This window comes from Gopherus flavomarginatus, chromosome 7 (genome assembly GCF_025201925.1).
Source record: "Gopherus flavomarginatus isolate rGopFla2 chromosome 7, rGopFla2.mat.asm, whole genome shotgun sequence".
NCBI lineage: Eukaryota > Metazoa > Chordata > Testudines > Testudinidae > Gopherus > Gopherus flavomarginatus.
In genome coordinates this window covers 97,970,759-97,991,668 of record NC_066623.1, presented here as the reverse complement: position 1 = coordinate 97,991,668, position 20,910 = coordinate 97,970,759, and the positions used below count along the sequence as shown (strand labels likewise).

At 43.0% G+C, this 20,910-nt stretch overlaps 1 protein-coding gene across 5 annotated transcripts in view; it reads left to right on the top strand.

The window, feature by feature from the left end:
* DNAJC6 (DnaJ heat shock protein family (Hsp40) member C6) overlaps positions 1-20,910 on the top strand; it is an 88,818-nt gene that overhangs the window by 19,856 nt on the left and 48,052 nt on the right. For 3 of the 5 annotated variants that reach the window (XM_050961983.1, XM_050961981.1, XM_050961980.1), the window contains exon 1: positions 4,041-4,350. The exons of 1 other annotated variant lie outside the window; for it this stretch is intronic. In XM_050961983.1, coding sequence (XP_050817940.1) covers positions 4,125-4,350 — 226 coding nt within the window. In that variant the 5' untranslated portion in view covers positions 4,041-4,124. Of the gene's footprint in view, positions 1-4,040; positions 4,351-20,910 lie in introns of those variants that run through there. One more of the 5 variants, XM_050961984.1, reaches the window with a different exon arrangement.

Genomic DNA, 20,910 nt, shown 5'->3' with positions numbered 1-20,910 from the left:
AACTCCAGTTTTATACAAAATTCTCTTATCTTTTTTGCTGTTTTCTCTTGCAAGCTGTGGATATCAAACACTGACTCTAGCTGCTGCATCTGTTGAAATCTTTCGTCAACTGAGTGAATAGCAGTATCAAGGACTGCGAAGTAGAAATTCACTTTGAACCTTTGTTTTGGGTTCTGAATGGGTGTGTCTCATCCTTCAAAAGAAAACTTCTGTTTCTTTTGCCCAATGCAAACTGGCTCTGGTTCAAATTCTGTTGGAAAGTCTATTTCTTCAGCAAGCTCAAGAGAATCTACCAGTGTTCTTTCGAACCCTTCATCACTTCTGAATTCCTCCAGAATATTTTTAGTTTGCTGCAGTTTTGAATAGGAGAATGTATGTTCAAGTTCTTTTCCTGAAGCTGCTTACTAGTGAGGTTAATCTTGAAAAGGATATTATACCACAAAAGGAGTGAAGTCACAAATTTGAACTTGGAAAGGCCATTTGCAAGAGCTTCTGCATCTTAATGTGCCATATTGCCAGATGATTCAGTAAAGGTAGTACCAGAAATTTCAATTATGGCATCATAAATGTTTCCAGGTTCATAGCAAAGAGGCTTCAAAGCATCATTTGTTCAACATGACACACATCTGGTATACAGTCCAGTATTATTGAAAAGTATTTTGCAGAATGGACAGCTTCTACAATTTTCTTTTTAATGACATTTGCTAGGATTTGAATCAGTTCATTCTGCATATTTTTTCCTACAAAATGAACCTGTGTTTCATGATCAGTTATTTTACATAGATGCTACTTCATGACTGGATCAAACAAAGCTAGGTATTCAACAAATTTTAAAAAGCTTCCATTACCTGGAGTGTATAATTTTTCATTTCTACAGCGGCCATGGAATGCTAAATTTTGCCCACCGAGAACTCTCACTAAAGCAATCAGATGCTCTAATTTTCTTCATCGATAGTTTTTCCTTTTTTCCAATCGTAATTCAAGGTTATTTCCAGTTTTGAAAACATTCCAAATGTTCTATACTTCTTTCATATGAAGAGAGAACTGAAGATATGTTTTTCCATCCTTTGAACCATTTTCAATAAGTGATGTACGAATTGCTTGATTTCTAAACAAGTCACAGCAAAAGCAAAAACACAGAGTCCTTCAACACTGAATATTGTAACCAGTTTCGATGAATTTCTTCCTCATTAATGAGTTTCCTCTTGTAATGCTGAGCAGAGAATTTTCTTTTATTCCCGTCCTTAGGTAAGGGAAATTCATGAACTTGTTCAGGTCCATGTTCCACGAGACTTTGTTGCCCACTGTCATCGCATCTGGGCCATGAAGCTGGGTCCCCATACTGTAACTTGTTTGTAACTTCCTCATCCTTTCTTCCTTCTACTTCATTTACTTCAATTTCTGCATGTCTCTCTGAAGGTGAATAAATTTTCTCCACTTCCATATGAGATGCTGTGAGCAGTTTCATCTAGAAGTAAGTTTCCATCATCTTGAGTTTCCAAACTGCTTTTTTGTGGATGTGAGCTACCCTCATCTTGAAGTAATATACCTTCATCTTGATGTTCCAAACTGCTTCCTTGAATATGTGAGCTAACCTCCTCTCCAAGTAAAATTCCTTCATCTGTATACTATGAACTGCTTCCATCTTTATTTGGATTAAAGAGAAGATATTTCAGGAAGGATCCCTGCTGTTTTGCTTGGTCCCTTTCCTTCTCAGCCTTTTGTTTATTATACTAATTTCTGAGGGTTTTCTTTTTCCTCTTTCTGCCATGGGGCATTTGAATATTGTTATGTACTGTGCTTCCGACTGCAAGCATTATAGCATTAAGGATGGCTGACGCACCCACCACATTGGCGATTTAAACCACATTGCAGTCATCCCAACATGTCTTTTCACTGCTTAAAGTTTCAATGATTAGTAACCTACACTCACTCACCCATTAAAACAGTTAGTTACAGCGTTTACATGGAAACAAAATGACCTTTTTTGATGTTATAACCCATCACCGATTGTTTGGAAAGTAATCCCCTTCCTCACGGTTACCCACTTGGAGCGTGACGAAATCACTTTCATAGTCTATTAAGCGTTAACGCTGTTACTTTTCTTTTATGGACCTTACTTATTACATGTGAACCAGTTATAACAAATAAAAGTTCATAATTACACAGCCTGATAATAATGCTAAGGTTTAATAATGCTAAAAGATACTCACTTTTTGGATTTATAATGCTGAAAGGCATTATTCTTTGGCATCAAGAAACACAATTGTTCACAGTATTCACTCAATTCTTAACCATCTACCTGTGATGAGTGTTAAAATGACCATTTGACATATATCAACTTGTGATATCTCCACTCTAAATGAATTTCCGGCTATGCGACCTGGATGTATATTCGAGTTAGGTGTCACTAACATTGCAGCTCTTGCTGCTGGCAGATGTGTTTCATTGTGGCTGAGTTATTGCTTATCAACATTGCGGAGTGGGTCATCTTGACCCTATGTTGCAAATTGACATTTTTTTTCACTAAAATATTATTTATTTTTGCACTAAATAAAAGATTTGACATATTAAATTATCAGAAATGTAGAGAAATGAATTATAATTCATATTCCTTCCGTACATGCACGGGAATTGAAATAATGATATCTTTGTTATTTTATTTGTATTTTTATCTTTTTAATTTTTGTTTCATTTTATTTTTTTCATTTGATTTCTTTTCCCTCGAATTTGGCGCCTCATTTAACTTGGCACCCTAGGCGATTGCCTAGTTCGCCTATATGGATGGGCCGCCCCTGTATGGAAGATAGGTCCATCAATGGCAGGGAGGATGTTCCTAGCCTCTGTTTGCCAGAAGCTGGGAATGGGCGACAGGGTCACTTGATGATCTGATGATCACTTGATGACAGGATCACTTGATGATTACCTGTTCTGTTCTTTCCCTCTGGGGCACTTGGCATTGGCCACTGTCGGTAGACAGGACACTGGGCTTGATGGACCTTTGGTCTGATCCAGTATGGCCGTTCTTATGTCTCTACCACTATCAATTTAGTCTAAGCCTTATGGCAAGAAAAATGGCATTGACAGAATTGGCCAGTGTAATTTGTTTGTGGGGGTTTGGTCTAAGTGTCCTGGCAGTGCCAGTGACTGCAGTTTGTCTGTGGTTTTACAGTCCTTGACATGGTTAGGTGAATTATAGCTCTGAAGCAGAGAGACTTTCTCTGTTTTCTTTTAAACTCCTTGACTGCTAAGAGAAAATTGGGTTCAGAATGAAGAGCAGAGAAGACATGAGTCAATAATACATAGGGTGTATGTGCAGGGTGTGTACGTAGATAGTACATAGGGTGTATGTGCAGGGTGCTGTATGTAGATAGTACATAGGGTGTATGTGCAGGGTGCTGTATGTAGATAGTACATAGGGTGTATGTGCAGGATGCTGTATGTAGATAGTACATAGGGTGTATGTGCAGGATGCTGTATGTAGATAGTACATAGGGTGTATGTGCAGGGTGCTGTATGTAGATAGTACATAGGGTGTATGTAGATAATATATATATGGGGGATGTTACACGTGAGACAGAATTTTCAAGCCGAGGCCCTGAGCCCTCTGGCCCTAAGACTGAAATCAGCCCCCCTCAAACCCTTTTAAAACGGGGGGGGGGAGCTTAAGAGGTTTTTTTAGCCTTAGGCTGAGCCAGGCCTCCATTAGGCCTTTTCATCCCCCTGCTGAGCGGCCCTTCCACTCCGCTGCCCTGCCCGGGCGGGGGCCGCTGCCACGCGCGCCCCTCCCCTCCCTGTCGGTGCCGCGAGAGGCAGGGCGGGGGCCGGGCCAGACGCCCCCGGATCGCTTCCGGGCCCGAGCTCCAGACGGGCGCTGGCTCCAGGCCAGGGGAGCCGAGCCCGCGAGCCCCCAGCGCTGGGCTGTGGCGGCCGCCGGGGAGCGCTGTGCTCAGGCCGCGCCGGTGCAGTCCCTGCGCCGAGCCGGGGAGCGGAGCCGGCGGCCCACGCCCAGCACGCAGGGCCCTGCTCGGGCTGCTCCTGGCGGCCCCTCTGCCCCGGGGGAAGGCGAGGCGCGTGCGATTTCCCGCCCCTGCCGGCGCAGCCTCCCCCCCTCGGACTCGCCCATGAGCCTGCTCGGCAGCTACCGCAAAAAGCCCAGCAATGACGGGTACGAATCTTTGCAGCTGGTGGAGAGCAACGGTGACTTCTGCGGGGGCAGCAAGGAGCGAGCCGGCGGCAGCAAGCAAGGGGTGATCCCGGCCGTGCTGGCCGCAGCCCGGAGCCCGGCCCGACAGCAGCCGCAGCCGCAGCATCTGGACGGCAGCAGCAGCAGCACCATGGACAGCTCAGGTAAGGGGCCTCCTTTCTCCCGCTTCCCGCCCCAAGGGCTGGCCGGGGAGCGGGGTGGGGATCGTGTTACAGACCCAGCCAGGCGCTGGCAAGGGGGGGCTGGCTTTGATCTTCACCCTGGGAGAGGACACCTGAGAGGGCAGGGACCGGTCCTGCAAATTTGAAGAGCTATTCATTACTAGCCAATGAATAAACACAACGCGGGTGCTGCTGCTGTGGCTTGCTAATGGACGCAGGGGCTGCTGGGGCTGATGTATTGTTCCTGTGTGGGAGGGGTTGCTGACACTTCTTATGGCAGGACATTTTTGAAACCATAGCAAGAAATTGTACGTTCGTCTGAACGCAATCTGTGCATTTCCCAGGCATGGTAAATCTTTTGAATGAGCATGGTTAGGAGAGTAGGAGGGAGTTCATTATCTAAATGAGAAATGCATTGTGCTGTTGTGCAGCTAAATATGCTGAATAGGAAACAACTATCCTGAAGATGCTGATGCTATGTTGAACAGAAATCCTTTGTCCGGGCTAACAGCTTTCATAAGAGTAGTAACCTAGGTGGTTTGGGTGGTGGTCAGGTCATTCAAAGATTCAATGCAATTTCAGAGAGCTGGAAATCAGAAACACTGCTTGATAGTGTAAAATTAAAGGCAAATGACTGTCATTGCAACTGATTTCTTTGTAATTTCCCCCAAAGAGAAGAAAAGTTGTTGTGAAACCGTGGTAAATGGGAATCAATAAAAGGGGGAGAAATCCTGAATACTCTATTGATTTCTTTTGAAGTCATTTGGGAATCATTTTGTTATAAAAACAATTGGTAGAATTAAATCAGATAAGTTTTGATGCATGCTGCATGAACGTGTGTGTGTGTATGTGTGTGTGTGTGTGTGTGTGTTAAATCTTGTAGTGGAGGGACCAGATGGCCCATGAGATTGGTAACAGGATGTAGAGTCCTTCACCTCTAGGTCACATATTCAAATTTGCCTGAGTCACTAGTGATTTGAACATACATACTTGATAATGGCCTTTCAATGTCTGCAGAAATGAATTGATTTCAGTCCAGTTCCTAGTGGGCCATGTGGTCACATCACAATTACTACCCAGAGTCTTTTCAGAGAATGTTGGAGTGGAATACGTATATTGAGTAGTCGCAGAAGTACCCTTTTGAGCTCTATGGGTCCAATCTGATGTCTAAGCACCCTTAGAGGATGATATAGGAAAATTTGCACTAGCACAGTCTCCTTGAATACTTATTCTTTGAATGGGGAAGTTCAGTCCCAAGGCACACCTGTCAAACTAAGTCTGATACTCTACAAGTAATGAAAAGAATTCAGTGTTAAAATATATTAAAATTTCTTCCTTGAGGAAAAGAGTTCATGGCGTAAGAAGTACCATATGAAGAAATAGTTACGTTTAAGAACATGTGGGGAAAGTTCAGGTTAAGTAGGGTTTTTGCAAATAAATCATGTCTTTCTAGTTTATAACTGCCTCTTGCTCTGAAAGAACATAGAAATCTACTTTAAGTTGATAGTGTGATGTTGGTGCTAGATTTGCTTGCTTGACTCAGTATGTCAGCAGATGCTTATTCATAGTAGGTTGCTAAGTTCTAGCTGTCTAGGTTCTCGTATCTAGGCACCCATCCAAGACACTTGGAGGCTATGATCTACTTCATAGACTATTGGGGATGGAAGAGACCTCAGGAGGTCATCTGCTCCAATCCCCTGCTCAGAGTAGGACCAATCCTCAGACAGATTTTTGCCCCAGATCCCTAAATAGCCACTTCAAGGATTGAACTCACAACCCTGGGTTTAGCAGGCCAATGCTCAAACCACTGAGCTATCCCTCTCCTATATACTGTATTTTTGACATATTATTAAAGCAATTGGTCTTGGAGTTGATTAGAATAATAGAAATAGAAGAACTAAGTATGGCAGATGATAATATTTATATCTAGCTAGGTCTGGCAAATAGTGTATAGTAAATGTTAAATGGTGACCGTTGCTTAATGTTTGCTTGTATGTTACGTGAGTGTTCTTGCAATTGCTCTGCTATTCGTTCAATTTTCATTATTTCCTCCCTGGGTAAAAACAAGTGTTCATGGTGGTGTTTACATAGTATTTTTCTATATAGAGGTATTCATGCAATTTTCAGCCATATCAAAAGTTCTGCTGCTAAATATCAAAAGTCCCTGTGTGGTTAACTGTATAACTCTCACTATGAACTTCTAGAATTTGCATGCACAAAAGACATTGAATGATGAAGGGCTGTTTCCAGGACTTCTCCAACACTTCTTCATTACACTTGTGTTGTATTTGATTTTAATGGTTGAGAAATCTTACTTGCCTATTTCACTTCCTTCCGCTAGTCAGCAGTTCTCACTGGGGGTATCTTTTGCTGTTGTTACTCTGCTCAGGCCTTCTGGGCAGGTCTGTTTACCCACCTCTCCCCATGCTCTGCCGAGTTCCTGCCCCTTTGAATGAGGTGTCTGCTCACCTCATCCCCAGTGAGTGCCCCACCAACACCACAAAGGAGTCTTGGGGGAAAAACTGCAGCGAGGAACCAGCCAGACACTTCATCTTTTGGGGAATGGACCTTTGGACATTCAGAGAACTTTCTACAGGTTTCATTGGACTTTCTGTGCCCTGTGCTGATTGATTTGCTGTGTACTCCAACTCTCTACCTCTCCTACAGTCTCCTCACTGCAGCTTTATTCCACACCTGCCTCTCTTGTCCTCTTTTTATCTGTCCTGTCCCTCTCTCACCCTTCCTTACCCCACCCCCATTTAGATGATCCCCCCGATCTAAACCCCCATTCCTCCTAACAAATCATAGAACATGCAATTTGGTGCCATCACATTGTTCACTCTGCTTGGGTGTTATACCTCTTCCCCCATCTTGTGTCTGTCTTGTCTAGTTAGATAGTAAGTGCTTCAGGGCAAGAGTAATCTAGTACTCTGTACAGCACCTTGCACATTAGGACTCCATTCTTGGTTGGCCCTTGAGCACTGCTGTAATTAGCATGATTAATAATATCCATTTGATAAATTTCAGAGGTACTGCAAGCAACTGTGTGTCTAGACAGTGCAACAACAATAGGCCTTGGCTACACTGGCGCTTTAGAGCGCTGCAACTTTCTCGCTCAGGGGTGTGAACCCCCCCCCCCGAGCGCTGCAAGATACAGCGCTGTAAAGCACCAGTGTAAACAGTGCTGCAAGTGTGGCTCCCAGTGCTGCAAGCTAAACCCCATCAGGATGTGGAGTATGTGCAGCGCTGGGAGAGCTCTCTCCCAGCGCTGGCACTGCGACCACACTCGCACTTCAAAGCGCTGCCGCGACAGCGCTTTGAAGTTTCAAGTGTAGCCAGACCCTCTGTTTATATGCTCTTGAAATTTGGCTTATGAGATTTCTTGATGGTGATTTGTCTCTGCTAAAAGTGAGACCATTTTTGGATGGATAGAGTATTCTCAGCAAGATCAGGAATACTGGATCAACTATGATATTCTACTTAAAACTTGATGTCCATTTCTTCCACTTGGTCTTCCCAATTACACTTTTTATGCTTACAAATGAGATTTTTTATCAGTTGTAGTCTACAGTAAATACATACATATATAATTTAGCTAATCTGCAGAATAAAACAAGTTTTAAGAGCTGAAACTACCTCTCAGGTGTGCATGTGGTTCCCGTTGACTTCCACTGGGGAGTTCTTCATGAATGTAAGGACATAATTTGGTTTTAAAGGTGTACAAATGTGGATGGGTGGGTGGGTGAAATTAACTAGTCCTACAAGACAAAGACAGTAAATTTAACCTAGTAAAATGTGTTATCAAAGGGAGCACGCAGCAAAAGTGTCAAGATAATCTTTCTTGGTAATCTGTATAAAACTTCCAGTTGTGATGTGCAATGTCAGTGTCAGAACAGGCCAGTGTAGCCGACAGCCAATCCCAGACACCTAAATGCTGCAAGAAGTGATGTTGGTGATTCAGTGAGTAGTACTTTTCTCTCTAAACCAATGCCTTATCATGGTGTCAAGAAAAATTGTTCTGTGCTTTTTTTTTTTTTTTTTTTTTTTGGATGAGAGACAGTGATTCCTGATTTATTTTTTATATGAATTACGTATTGTATATTCAGAATATACAATATATAATCCATGATGAGGTCTTCTGGCCAGATTATAACTCATTTACTTTCTACCGACATGACTTTCCCCTGGCTTTTCAACAGGATACAATATTCTTCACTTCCCATGTTAAATTATGTTTAGTGTTAGTGTTGGTATGCTGGTTCTGGAATAGTTGCCATATTTCTGTCATGGAGTTGACTGTATTTGGGTGGTGGGAAAAGTGATCCCTTGGTGTAGCTTTAAGTTGTCAGGCATCTTGGGACTGTTCAGAATACAAGATACCAAGAATGCAATGACTTGGCATGTTTGGCTGAGACAGTTGTTACTGCACCTCTGTCCTGCATGTCTTTTGCATGCAGTGAAAGATTGGGGACCCGATACTTCACTGCATCACATCACTTCTGCACTAGTGGAACTCCACCGAAGAACCATTCTGTAAAACTGGAGTAACCGCGGGGAATCAGGCCCCTCACCTCTTTGCTGTATCAGTACATTTGAAAGAAGTTTCCAGAGTCAAACAGCAACCCCTCCTATTAAGCCAGACTTACACCAGTGGCTGAGGAGAAATCGTTGCTGCTCTCCTGCAGGTGTTCCAATGGGGAAGGGCAGCTTTAAAATCTGTCTGGAGCTCCATAGGAGTCTCATTGATGGAGGCTTAATGAGCACATTTTCCAGTTGACCTACTCTGGATCCCTCATAGGCAAGCAATACCCAGTTTGGGGGCTGCACTCACTGGGCCTGGGCACTCAGGAGAGCAGGTGTTACTGGTAGCCTGTACCACCTGCACTCCTGGTGCACTAGGGTGCTGGAGTTTGGGTTCCTCTGGCCTTGAAGTGAATTGGACCCATAGTTTTGATGCTGTTATGTTGCTGGTAGTGTTTCTTACTGATACATTTAAGAGTGATCTTCACTGTGTCAGTAGTACATTCATAAAGTGCCAGTTACATTACACAAAGAAAACTCAGAGGAGAAAATAGTGCCAGAAATTGGGGCATAACCTGGGATTGGCTGTATGGTTCCAATGTAAATACCAACACTTCATGACATAGATGAGTTTGGATTTGATCAAACTCTGGCTTTCACTTGATTTGGTGTTGTTTTAGGTTTGCCAGTTATAACATACTGTCTTCTCAAGTCATGTAAAATTAATGGGACTTGTTTGTGCATAGAAGGAGGAGGAGTGCCCAGAGACCGACAGTGTGAAATATAGACAGATGTACAAAATATATTCCTTTTATTCCAGGTAGGCATTGTATGTTTTTTCTGTTCTGTGAAGAAAATATTGTTTAAGAGCTGCATTTTGACAACATTAAATTTAAGGTAGCTTCATTACTCTAGAAGCATAGGAAAGTGTAGATGTAGATACGTTATAAAGTAATTAGAGAACTGAGGGTGGTGAAGGATTATGGTGAAGACATAACATTGGGAATTCTGTATCAGAACCTCAGCTGGTGTAGTAAAGTCAGTGCAGTTGTGCTAACTTATCCCAGCTCAAAATCTGGCCCTCTAGTTAAAAAACAAAACAAATACTAAACCTTTTTTGGATGGTACTTAAAGATTGAAAGTAGGTCTAAACACAGGCTTGCAATCCTATAAATAACTCCTTGCAATAAAAATAACCAAACCTTTAGGCTGTATTCTAACTTCCCAGATACTTATGCAGGTAGAATGAAAGAATACCTTTAAAAAAAAATGAAGGATTAAGTTAACTAAAACCATATTTTGGCATATCTGGGGGAAAAAATCACTTTCAGGCAAATAGATATGGTGTGTGGGTGTGTATATATAAGATATAAATTACAAAATGTAATTTTACTAGAATGGGAGATTTTAACTAAAGTAAATCATGTTTTGGTCTGAACATCCCCTTCCATTGATTCTGCAACGTGTAAATGTGTTTGGTCGAAGCCCCACAACATCATGTTAGCACATGAAAACGAGACGACCTGACTGGCCTGTGTCCATTGTCCAAGCTGAGTGAAATGGAGAAAGTTCCTGTTTGAATAATTTCAGATGTTGGCAATACAAGATAGGAAATTTGTTTTATTTAAATAATTTGAACTTTGTTTCTCTCTAACACGACATAAGACATGAAATTTTAACATTCTGGTTCAAACTGCAATTGTGTTGACTTTACTTTTTGTTTTGATTAAGTAGGAATGCAAAGGTATAAATGACCCACAGTAATGCTGAAAATTTACTGGTAGGATTCATGGATTTAGCTCATACTTTCATAGTTCTTGTTTTCAGTCATTATATTCCAGATAGGGCTGATATCAGTGCTTATTAAAATTGACTAACAATTTCCATTGTAAGACCCTGTGTTCAGTTGCTTATAACTTTGCCAAACTTTAATTGTTTCAGATGAAACTTTCCATGCTGAGTATCTGAATTTTTTCCAGAAAATTTTAGGCAAAATAATCCAGTTATTGCCAAGAACAAGGCTAGGGGTGAAAACACTGTTTTGCCCATATTTTTTAGAAACTACATCTTGAGCCCTTTTCTTTTACCAGCTCTACCACCCCTATGCTTTGGAGCAGGAATTTGACATATGGCTGGTCTTTGTATCAGGGATATGCCTTTTGCTGTTCCTGTAAAAATCTGCCCAAGTTTGGCCAATTTATAAATCTTTGACAAAAAAAAAAATCTTGGTTTGCACATGCTCAGTAGAGAATTGCTATTGCTAAAAGATTCCATTGTCACTGAGCATGCTCCAGCCCTTCACCGCTCCTAGGGCTGACCAGACAGTGCATGCATTAGTGAGAAATTTGTGTGATCCTGTAACAAAAAACTGTATCATAATGTATTTGTATATGTACCAGGTGGCCAAATTGCAGCTGCATACTTTGAGTAGAAAATCGTCCCAGACTGCCACCGCTACAGGACTTCCCTATGTCATTTTAATAGGTTCGCTGCTTATCTTTGTTCAAGAATAATCTGAAAGACCAACCTCCAGAGAGGAATCTTAGGCTATGGCTACACTACAGAGCTTACAGCAGTGCAGCTGAACTGATATGGATGTAAGAGGTAGTGTGTACACAGCCTTAGAGTGGATTGAACTTAGAACGAGGACGAAAAAGGCAAAATTAGCAATGGAAGATTTGAGCGAAAGTGGAAAGAAACAGAAAATATAAAACAAATACAGAAAAAAATAATACCTGATACGGAATATGGAGAAGAGTTTGTGGGTGGCTGAAAGTGGTTAAAGAATGAGGAATAGGCAATGGAGGAGTAAAATGAGTTGCTTGCCTCCGCTGTGATGTGTAATATTGCTCTCTCACACTAACAAGCTGAATATTGAAAGAAAATGAGTGTTTGGTTAAACAAATATGAAAGTAACAGTAAGAACACACTTAAAACTAATGAAATTGCTATTCACATTGGTCTTGTACAGTGTTCTTAAGTTATTCATAATCTGAAAATTATCTAGAATCCATTGGAAGTGTAAAGTCAGGATTTCTTTAACCATTTTAAATTTGCATACCCACAAATCAAAACCCTGTGTGTTGGTGTTTACCCCTGAGTGAGTCAGGAGAGAGACATCTCCATATCACTGGCAGTGAGAGAGAGCATCTCTCAGACAATGTCTGCTTTGTTTTCTGTCTCTGCATTTTTAAAAGAGAAGGTTCCATTTCATAAGCCTCTTTGTTTTGAACACTGAATAGCATGGCCTGATTCTTCTTGCGTGTGATGTCGCAGTAGCTTTACATGTTGTTTTTTCTCAGTTTTACTGTAAACTTTAAAAACAAGTTTCATGGCTTTGACAAGTTTCAGCACTTAATCACTTTGACTGCTAACACATTTTGCTCATCATAATGTAAATTTCACAAACAAGGAAGATCTTTCATTTGGTATAAATAGACTTGATTGACCAATGGGGAAGGCAGGGGGAGAGGGGAATTGTTCACAGTGCAGATGTTTTGCTCAGGTCACTTGTAACACTGGGTTATTTTGTTCCTCTCCCTTAAAATATATCTGCTTGTTGTTGTTAAGGAATATTGTTTAGAGTAGACAATGAGGAAAACTTGTAAAGTTCTGAAGAAACAGCAGTAATATTTCCTAGAGTTCTCGAAAATGTCATGAAGTTTATATGTAGGCAGTTTGATTATAAAACCTTAAGGCTTTACTCATAAAAAAAAATTACTTGATGTGGTCATTCTGTGTTGGTTTTATAAATTTGTGTGCAAATGTAAGGATTATCGATGGAATTTATAGTGCTGTATGTTTACATGAGCTGGTGGGGGGTGACGATTTGAAATTGAAAGAAACTGAAGAAAAATTACATGTGGAATTTAATTGCTAGAATATTCATATATAGTACTTTTCATTGGTAGATTTCCAAGTGCCTTACAAAGGAGGTCAGTATCATTATCCCCGTGTTACAAGTGGGGATATTTAGACACGGAGAGGGGAAAGTGACTTGCCAAAAGTCATCTAGTAGATCACTGGCAATGGCAGGACTAGAACCCGCGTGTCCTGACTCCCAGTCCATTGCTCTAGCCACTAGGACTTACTGTCTAGGAGTGAACATAGCTTTTCTGTACAGTAGCAGTGACTGCATAATAAACAAAGTTCATTCCTGCAAGTATTGAAGATTTCTCTTGGAGTCTCTATTACAATGCATTGTCCTGCATGACAAGAACCTGCAACAATGCTCTGCACCTTTCAGTTTGTACATGGCCACCATGGCCAATACTTCTTCAACTTCTTATGCACAGAAAATTGTGTTACTTACTGTATTCAAGAGCTCTATTTTAGTTACTTACATAGCCCCCATTACCTTAATATCTAAGGGCCTTCCAATCTTTTAATGCTTTTATCTGCACTCCCGTGAGGGATCCTATTCTCCTTTTCAGGCAGAGTCACTCATGCCCCTACAGGAGAGAATAAGGCCCAACAACGTTCCAAAGGGAGCTACATTATTTGTAAAAGTGGACTGTCCAGGAACTTGCCTTTGAAGTCATTGAAACCATTTGGGACATATATAAAGTCTGAAGGCAGTTTCTGCCTGATGTGCACAGAACTCTAGATAAAAGTTGTAGCCAAAACATGGGTGTTACAAGTTTAGTAAAATCAGTATTTGGACAAAATAAATAAATTGCTGTAAATGCTAGGGATGAGTGTGCAAGTCACTTATTAGTACTGCCCCTTTTGAGTGAGCAGCATTCCTGGAGGCTGGGTGATCCCTGACTTTGGGTCTTTTAAACTAACACTTGTCAGGGATAGTCTAATCCTGCCTCAGTACGGAGGGATGGACAGGGTGACCTCCAGAGGTCCTTACAGCCCTGCATTTCTGTGACTCTAGATAATTCCCACAGGACGTAAAGAAATGCCTCTTGTCTGAAAATGAGAGATGGGTGAATCTCCCTTTTTGGAAGTGCGTGTTGGGAAAGGTTATACAAATGGGAACTGTAAAAGGTCTGGGGTATGTGGAAGAGGAGATAAGGTTGGCACATGTCCTGGAAGCTACACCTGCACTTGTGACTGTTCACCATTACATGTGCCTTGATGTGTCATGACCTCCCTATTACCCATATCTGAAACCCTGAAGCATGTTCCTGAATGATAGCACACAGAACAAAAGCTACATGCATGAGGAGTGTAGGTAGGTAGGTAGTGTGGACATGGCCAATGGGTGTGTGCCAGGTCATGGGTATCGATAGTCCTCCAGGGCTATTCCCACAATGCACTAATCCCTTTACATACTGCCTGACCCTTACCCAAAGGCATAAAGGTCCCAGACTTGACCCTCCCGTCTTCCATTGCCAGGGTAGTAGCAACCTGTGCTGAGCACTTCAGATCAGTCTCCCATGAATTTTATTGCTCAAGACAGGTGACCATGGATCGTGTTCCAAGAGCTGCCTCTGGTCTCTGGAACACACCTGTGTTCTGATCAGTGTGTGCTCAGAGTACACTGTCCTTCACAGCTTCGCTCGGATCAGCAGGAACATTCTCCTCTAACGGGGCCTTTCATGAAGGCTGGTGGAGACAGGATTCACTAGCCAGTCTATTGCTGCAGGCACATGAAGCACCTGAGGCTCTTGTAGGGGAGAGTGAAGGACTCAATGATCACTTCAGGAGGGGACGTGTGCCCATGTTACGATGAGCTGGATCAGGCACCCTCCAGGACTGCAAGTATGGAACCTGAAGTGACTCACGATCCTCTCCTCAATCCCGCTGGCCTTGTTGTATAACCAGATGCCATTAAGGGGCACAGTGAGGAGGCAGCAGGGACTCTGGAGGAAGCCTGAGGAAAGCTGGAGGAAGAGGAGCATGTGATTCTGCATTTCTACCAGGCCGACTGAGGAAGCCTCCCCTGAAGAGTAACTGGAAACTGCAGGAAACAGCACCTGAGGCTGGTTAGTTACAATGGATCTTCACACTCCCTGGAACTATCCCCCTGCTCTGGTAATACATGCCTGAAGCTGCTCCCTGCCCCAGCTCCTTGTGGCAAAACAAGGCTGGGTAAGCCAACGACTTGCTCAGAATCCTATGAAGCACAGGAAAGCACTCCGTGGAAGCTATAATAGATTACTAAGGAGCCTGTGTGCCCCTGTGTCTGTGCAGTTCCTGGCCAGCACTCTGGCAGTGATACTCCCTGGGCAGCGCTGTCCAGGGATAGAGGAGGGAGGATGGGGATGGGTTCTGAAAGGCCCCTGGTAAGGAAAGAACAGTTCAGAGGTGAAAGTAACTTACAGGAATTACCGGTACTGCCGGAGTCCTGAGGGGGTGTGTGGCCTCATCCAGAAGAGGTGGGGCCTCTCAAGATTTAAAGGCCCTGGGGCACCGGCTGTGGCTGGGAGTCCCAGGACCTTTAAATCTACCCAGGGCTCCCAGCTGCAGAGGTGGCTGGGAGCCCCCGGGGCTCACGGGCAAATTAAAGGGCCTAGGGCTCCAGCTGCCGCGGAGCTTTGGGCCCTTTAAATCCCCACCGCAGCTCCGGCAGCCGGGCTCAGGTATGGATTTAAAGGGCCCGAAGCTCCCATGCTGCCGGGAGCACTGAGCCTTGCCGAGCTGGGGCCAGGATTTAAAGGACCCAGAGCTCCCACTGCTGTGGGGAGCTCTGAGCCCTTTAAATCCTGGCCGCAGCCCGGCTGCCAGATATGTGGGGGGGAACGTAAAGGGCTCTGGGCTCCCCACAGCCGCGGGAGCTCCTAGCCCTTTAAATCCCGGCCCCAGCCCAGGTGCCAGAGCTGCGGGCGAGATTTAAAGGGCTCAGGGCCGGGGAGCCCAGAGCCCTTTAAATCCCCGCTGCGGAAGCCAGTGCGGTCCGGCACGGCATACTGGCTCTTGCTGATACGCCGGACCGAACTGGCTTACTTTCATCTCTGGAACAGTTTCATGACACTTATGGTTGTGCAAAGACCCCCCAACAGCACCTTCCTCCCCCCACCACTGTTTTTCCTTCCCCTTATGAATAGGACCGGCATGAAGCAGGGTCTTTGCTTGCTTGTGTGTGGGGCTGTCTAGATCCCGGAAGGGAAAGGGAAACATATAGTTGTCCAAGGAACATCAGAGCAGTCCAATCCCACTATGACAATTTCAAAATGTTATTACCATTCCCAGTCCCTGGTGTCTATCCTCTCCCTGCGCTGAGCCGCCCTGCAGAAGCTGAGGGATGTGAGGGTGTGTGAAGCATCCCTCCAGCAGTTGCACAAATACAAGGTCATGTCTTTTAGCAACAAAGAGGCCACTGGCTTGCAGTGTTAATGCAAAAGTTCTGGGAAGAAAATACAGTTGAGGTCCGACTGTTTTCCTGTCCCATTCCGTGTGGTGTGCTGGACTCGGGCTGGACTTTCTGGCAAGACAAAGGGTTAGGTGGAAGTTTTTCTGTGGTCCTCTGTTCCTTTTCCATAGGAACTCTGTCTGCTTGTTTTAAAATAGAATCAATTTCTTCTCAAATTCCATCCCACTGCTGTAACATAATTCAGCAAATTTTTGGTGTGGCAGAAATTCAAGCTGTCTCTTCAGGTTTAATGGCAGGGCAAATGGGCCTGGTCTACCTTTGTAGCTCACCCAACTCCTCCACTCAGCAATATGTAGAGGGGTGAGCATTAGCAGAAACATCTCTCTGGCAGAGGTGGCCGGGTATCCTCCACCGCACTGGAAAGCCACTTCTTCTGGTTCCATGGACTCTACTATGTTCTCCAAACGATGGCCAGCCTTTAAAGAAGAAATAGGTAACCAGTAATGTAATCCCTGAAAGGAACCAAACTCCTCCTCAACCGTTCCTCTCATGCACTGTAAGACAGGGGTGGATCACTCGAACTGCCCTGTTCTGTACATTTCCCCTGAAGCTCTGGTACTGGTTATTGTTGGAAACAGGATACTGGGGTGACCCAGTATGGCAGTTGTCATAACATTTCTTCCCAGATCTGGACCTTAGCGTCCAAAATATGGGTGTTAGCATGAAAACCTTCAAGCTTAGTTACCAGCTTGTCATTGAATTGGTGGACTATTATCCTGCATTATGAAGGGAAATGGACATGATCAGTCAAGTCATATAAGTCTTTTTCCTTGTTTCTTCCTGACTTTGGGTTTGAGAGGGAGGACAGAATGGGGTATAGAGGAGAAGTAAATTGTCTTAGGTTACCAGCTTCCTACAGAAGTGGTTTTCAACTCTTTTTTCAAGTGAAGATCCTTAAAAAATGTCAAAGAGAGTTTCAGACCCCTTTGGTAATCTTGCATATAATCTGTGGACCTCCGGGGGTCTGCAGACCACAGATTTAAAACCACTGCCCTGGAGAATTGTCTCACTTGCAACCTTCAAAAGAGTATCAGAGGGGTAGCCGTGTTAGTCTGGATCTGTAAAAAGCAACAGAGAGTCCCGTGGCACCTTTAAGACTAACAGATGTATTGGAACATAAGCTTTTGTGGTGTGAGTGTTTACTGATAAAGGAATAGTTGGATGATGATCTTAATGTATGGCCATTTTACATGGAATTGTGCTCCAGATGAATGTTGGAGAGAATGCGTCTGTGCTTTGATAGATGTAGGCTGTAACTTCATAAACCTGTGTCAGTACCAAGAAATATGATAAATCACTGCCTTTTATAACTTTTTCACTAGAACAGTACCCAGAAAAGTCATTTACTCTTCATAGAAAACAGCTAATCAAAACTTTCAATTAGAACCCTCTCTCTGATCAAAATTAATCAAAATCACAACTGTGCTTTGTCAAAGGCTGTATTCCCTTACCTATTTGTGTTACAGTAGGGCCTAGATGCCCCACCAAGATTGGAACTCATCATTCTAGCTGTCGTAAAAACATATACTGTGTCCCTGTCCCAAAGGGATTACAACCAAAATGGACAAGATGAAGGGTGAGAGGCAGAGAGTTGTCACAGATAGTGACTCGCCCAAGGTCACATGGCAGATCAGTGCGAGAGCGGGATCTAGACCTCCAGGTCTCCAGACTCCCAATCCAGTGCATTATCCACTCAACCAGTATTTCTCAAACTTTTGAAAGTGGAACCTCACTTCAGGAGAATGTAACCAATTGTGCTCCCTCTTGTACTGTAAAGGCCTACCCAAAATGAGGGATCCCTCAGTGTAGATTGTGTAGATCTTCTTGCATTCTTAGACCAGCAATGAAACATCAACAATATTTACATTTTAAAATATCTTTGGCATTTGAGTTAGCACGCATGGGGAAGAATGAGGCAGTTCACACTGCAGCACTATTGTTTCTCAGGCTGTCTGCAGACCCAAGTGAACCTCACAGCATTACTTCCGCTCAGGTCACTTTTTTGCGGTTTTCTTTGCAACCCTAGCAACTAGAGACTCTTTCTAATGAAAGCTGAGACTCTGGAGAACAACTGAGACCTCTCTATGCCCCCTCCTCCACTGCAAGGTTGGGGTGGGGATACACACTCTACTTTACTTTAGGAAACACTGCTCTAGACCACAGTGCAACAAACCTCTTCCTTCTGCTGTATACTTCACATAACCAGTCATGGCAGAGCAACCACAGGCTGTTGGCTTGTTAGCTGACTGCCCCTGCAACATTGCTAAGCTGCTACCTCATGGAGCTACAAAAGTTGTACCATTTTAAAAGTTGACTTTGCAAGTCTTAATGATATTTACTACAAGAACAGGAGTGAAACCTGTGTAATGGGATCCCAAAGGGTAAGCAAGCCTTCGGAATTGATTACTATGCTCTGCTGATCTACTCTGTCAGAGCACATCTTGCTCATGAGGTATGTTTCTGTGAAGGACTGAGCATCTCAGGTATTGCTTTGTAATAGCAATACATGTTACAAGTTTTGTACACCTGTGTTTGAAGGATTCTAGGGAATCTAACGATACTGAAAAACTCATACAAAAATTAAAAAGGCAACTGGATCAAATGAGCAAAAACTGTAGCTTAAATCTTTCTTCTTTCAAATTTGCTAATTCTTTAGAAGCAGAGTTTAGGGTCTAATCTTTCCTAGATGCCTGAGAGATTTATGCAGGTAACTGTAATTAATGTGAATGAGTTCCATTTATAAAACTACTATGCACTTTGGTGCTTTAAGTGTCTCATTTAAATTAGATGAATCTCGGAGGTGCACAGCATATAACTGATCACCTCCAATTTGCAGTTATAAATAGGCATGGACAAAGGATTATCTCTAACACTTGTTAGATTTTGATGGCTACTCTTGCAAGTATATTTGACAACTACAGCACTTGCAGCTCTTAATATTATCCATTATCAGTGGCTGAAAGGAGTCACCTGTGCAGAGAAGTGTCCTTTAGAAATAACAATCACCTTCACATTTTAAGTGTGGGTTTGTATATTTCCATTAATGTTTATAAAATGACTTGAGAGCCACTGATGAAAGACAAGTGTGGAAGATAGCATCAAGACTCATAGTCTAAGGGAAAGAAGTGAGTTAGGATATCCTCAGTTCTAATCTCCCTTGACGCTCCCTCTGGCCTTGAACAAGTCATAAATTTAACTTTCCCCTTCTGTAAAAAATGGGGATAATGCTGAAGCACTCAGAAACTTCACTGGCAGCTCTGTGGGCCCAGGGAATGCAGGATTAGACCCCTTCTTGCCTATATCACAGAGCTGTTGTGTGACTTAATATTGATTTAGAAGAGAAGTGCTGGATCATAATTATGGAGGTGTTTGTATGTCTTAGAGTTTGTTTAAAAACAAAATTCAAATGACATCCCTGATGATGCCATGGTAATGACATCAGGAAAAAACAATTCCAAGATCTGTAAAGTGAAGTTCCTTGGGGGAAAATGTGGCATAAGAAGCCAGAAATTTGGAAATGGTCAGGGAACTGAAGCACCTGTTCAAAGTCAGTTGCAGAGCTGGCTGAGCTCCTTTAAATACAGTGTCAGACTTCTGTCATGGAACCCCATATGTTCATTAGAGCATTTAATACTTTCAGAATGAAAGCAGCACTGATATGTAGAAGAAAATAGAAATCTTCCATTTTTTGATTTTTGAGTTGATCTGTAGTTCCCACTCTGACTTAAGTTATATTCTATTTTATTGCCACAGTAAATTTAACATATACGCTGTCATCAATTTACAGGAGTCACCACCACTAGGGGAAACAGGAAGATATTTTTTCTCAGCATAGTGCGCTGGAGCATACTCCTGGGAGCTTCTTTGTTAAAGTTTTGCCATGATATTTAAGAGACAATTAAGGTGATTATACCTGTGCTTCTGGTGGAGTAACTCTCTCTTTGGATACTGCTAATATTAAATTATCCCTACGAGTGATTGCTTATCCATGTGTATAATGTAATTTTTAAAAAGCCCCAAAGATCCCTCCCCTCCTATTCTGAAGTGGACCAGATTGCACCAGGAGGGAGGACAGTCCTGATTCTTTGGGGAAGTGAGTGAGAAAGGGTTAACTTCCTGCAAGGACCACAGCTGCCTGCTCTCCTTGCAGGAATCTGCCAGAGAGAAGGGTGGGGTTAGCCCTGGAGGTTTGGTGAGTATTCAGTCTCCCTCAAAAGGGAGCAGAGAGCATGTGCAAGAGTACAGGGAAGAAAAATGTTCCTGAACTGTGAGCTGTCCCATGGAGAGTACCCTAATGATGTTGGTAAGCTGAAGTAAACCTGATTCCTTTGCTCTCTTTCTGTGTACTTCTGTTTGCCTTTATCTTAAAGGGGACTTCTTGGTTTGTTAGTTGTCTGAATGAAGGGTCTTATCTGGTTTAATTTCCTAACCTTGCATGTCTGCCTTCACCCTCCCATTTCAGGTTAAATGCTGTCCTAGCAACAATATTCAGACTAGCTCTTGGAAGTTTGCAAAGTGCATTTTAAATGTTTGTTTGCTTAATGGCTTTTTGTTTCCTTCCTAAGGTATAAGAAAATTCCCTTACTGAAGTGGGAAAGTGTCTTAGCCCTGCACCTGTTGTTGCCAGCACATGCATCCCTAGCACCCCGGGTTTCTCACAGGTTGAGGTGACCTGCTTGTGGAAACTTCTTGTCAAA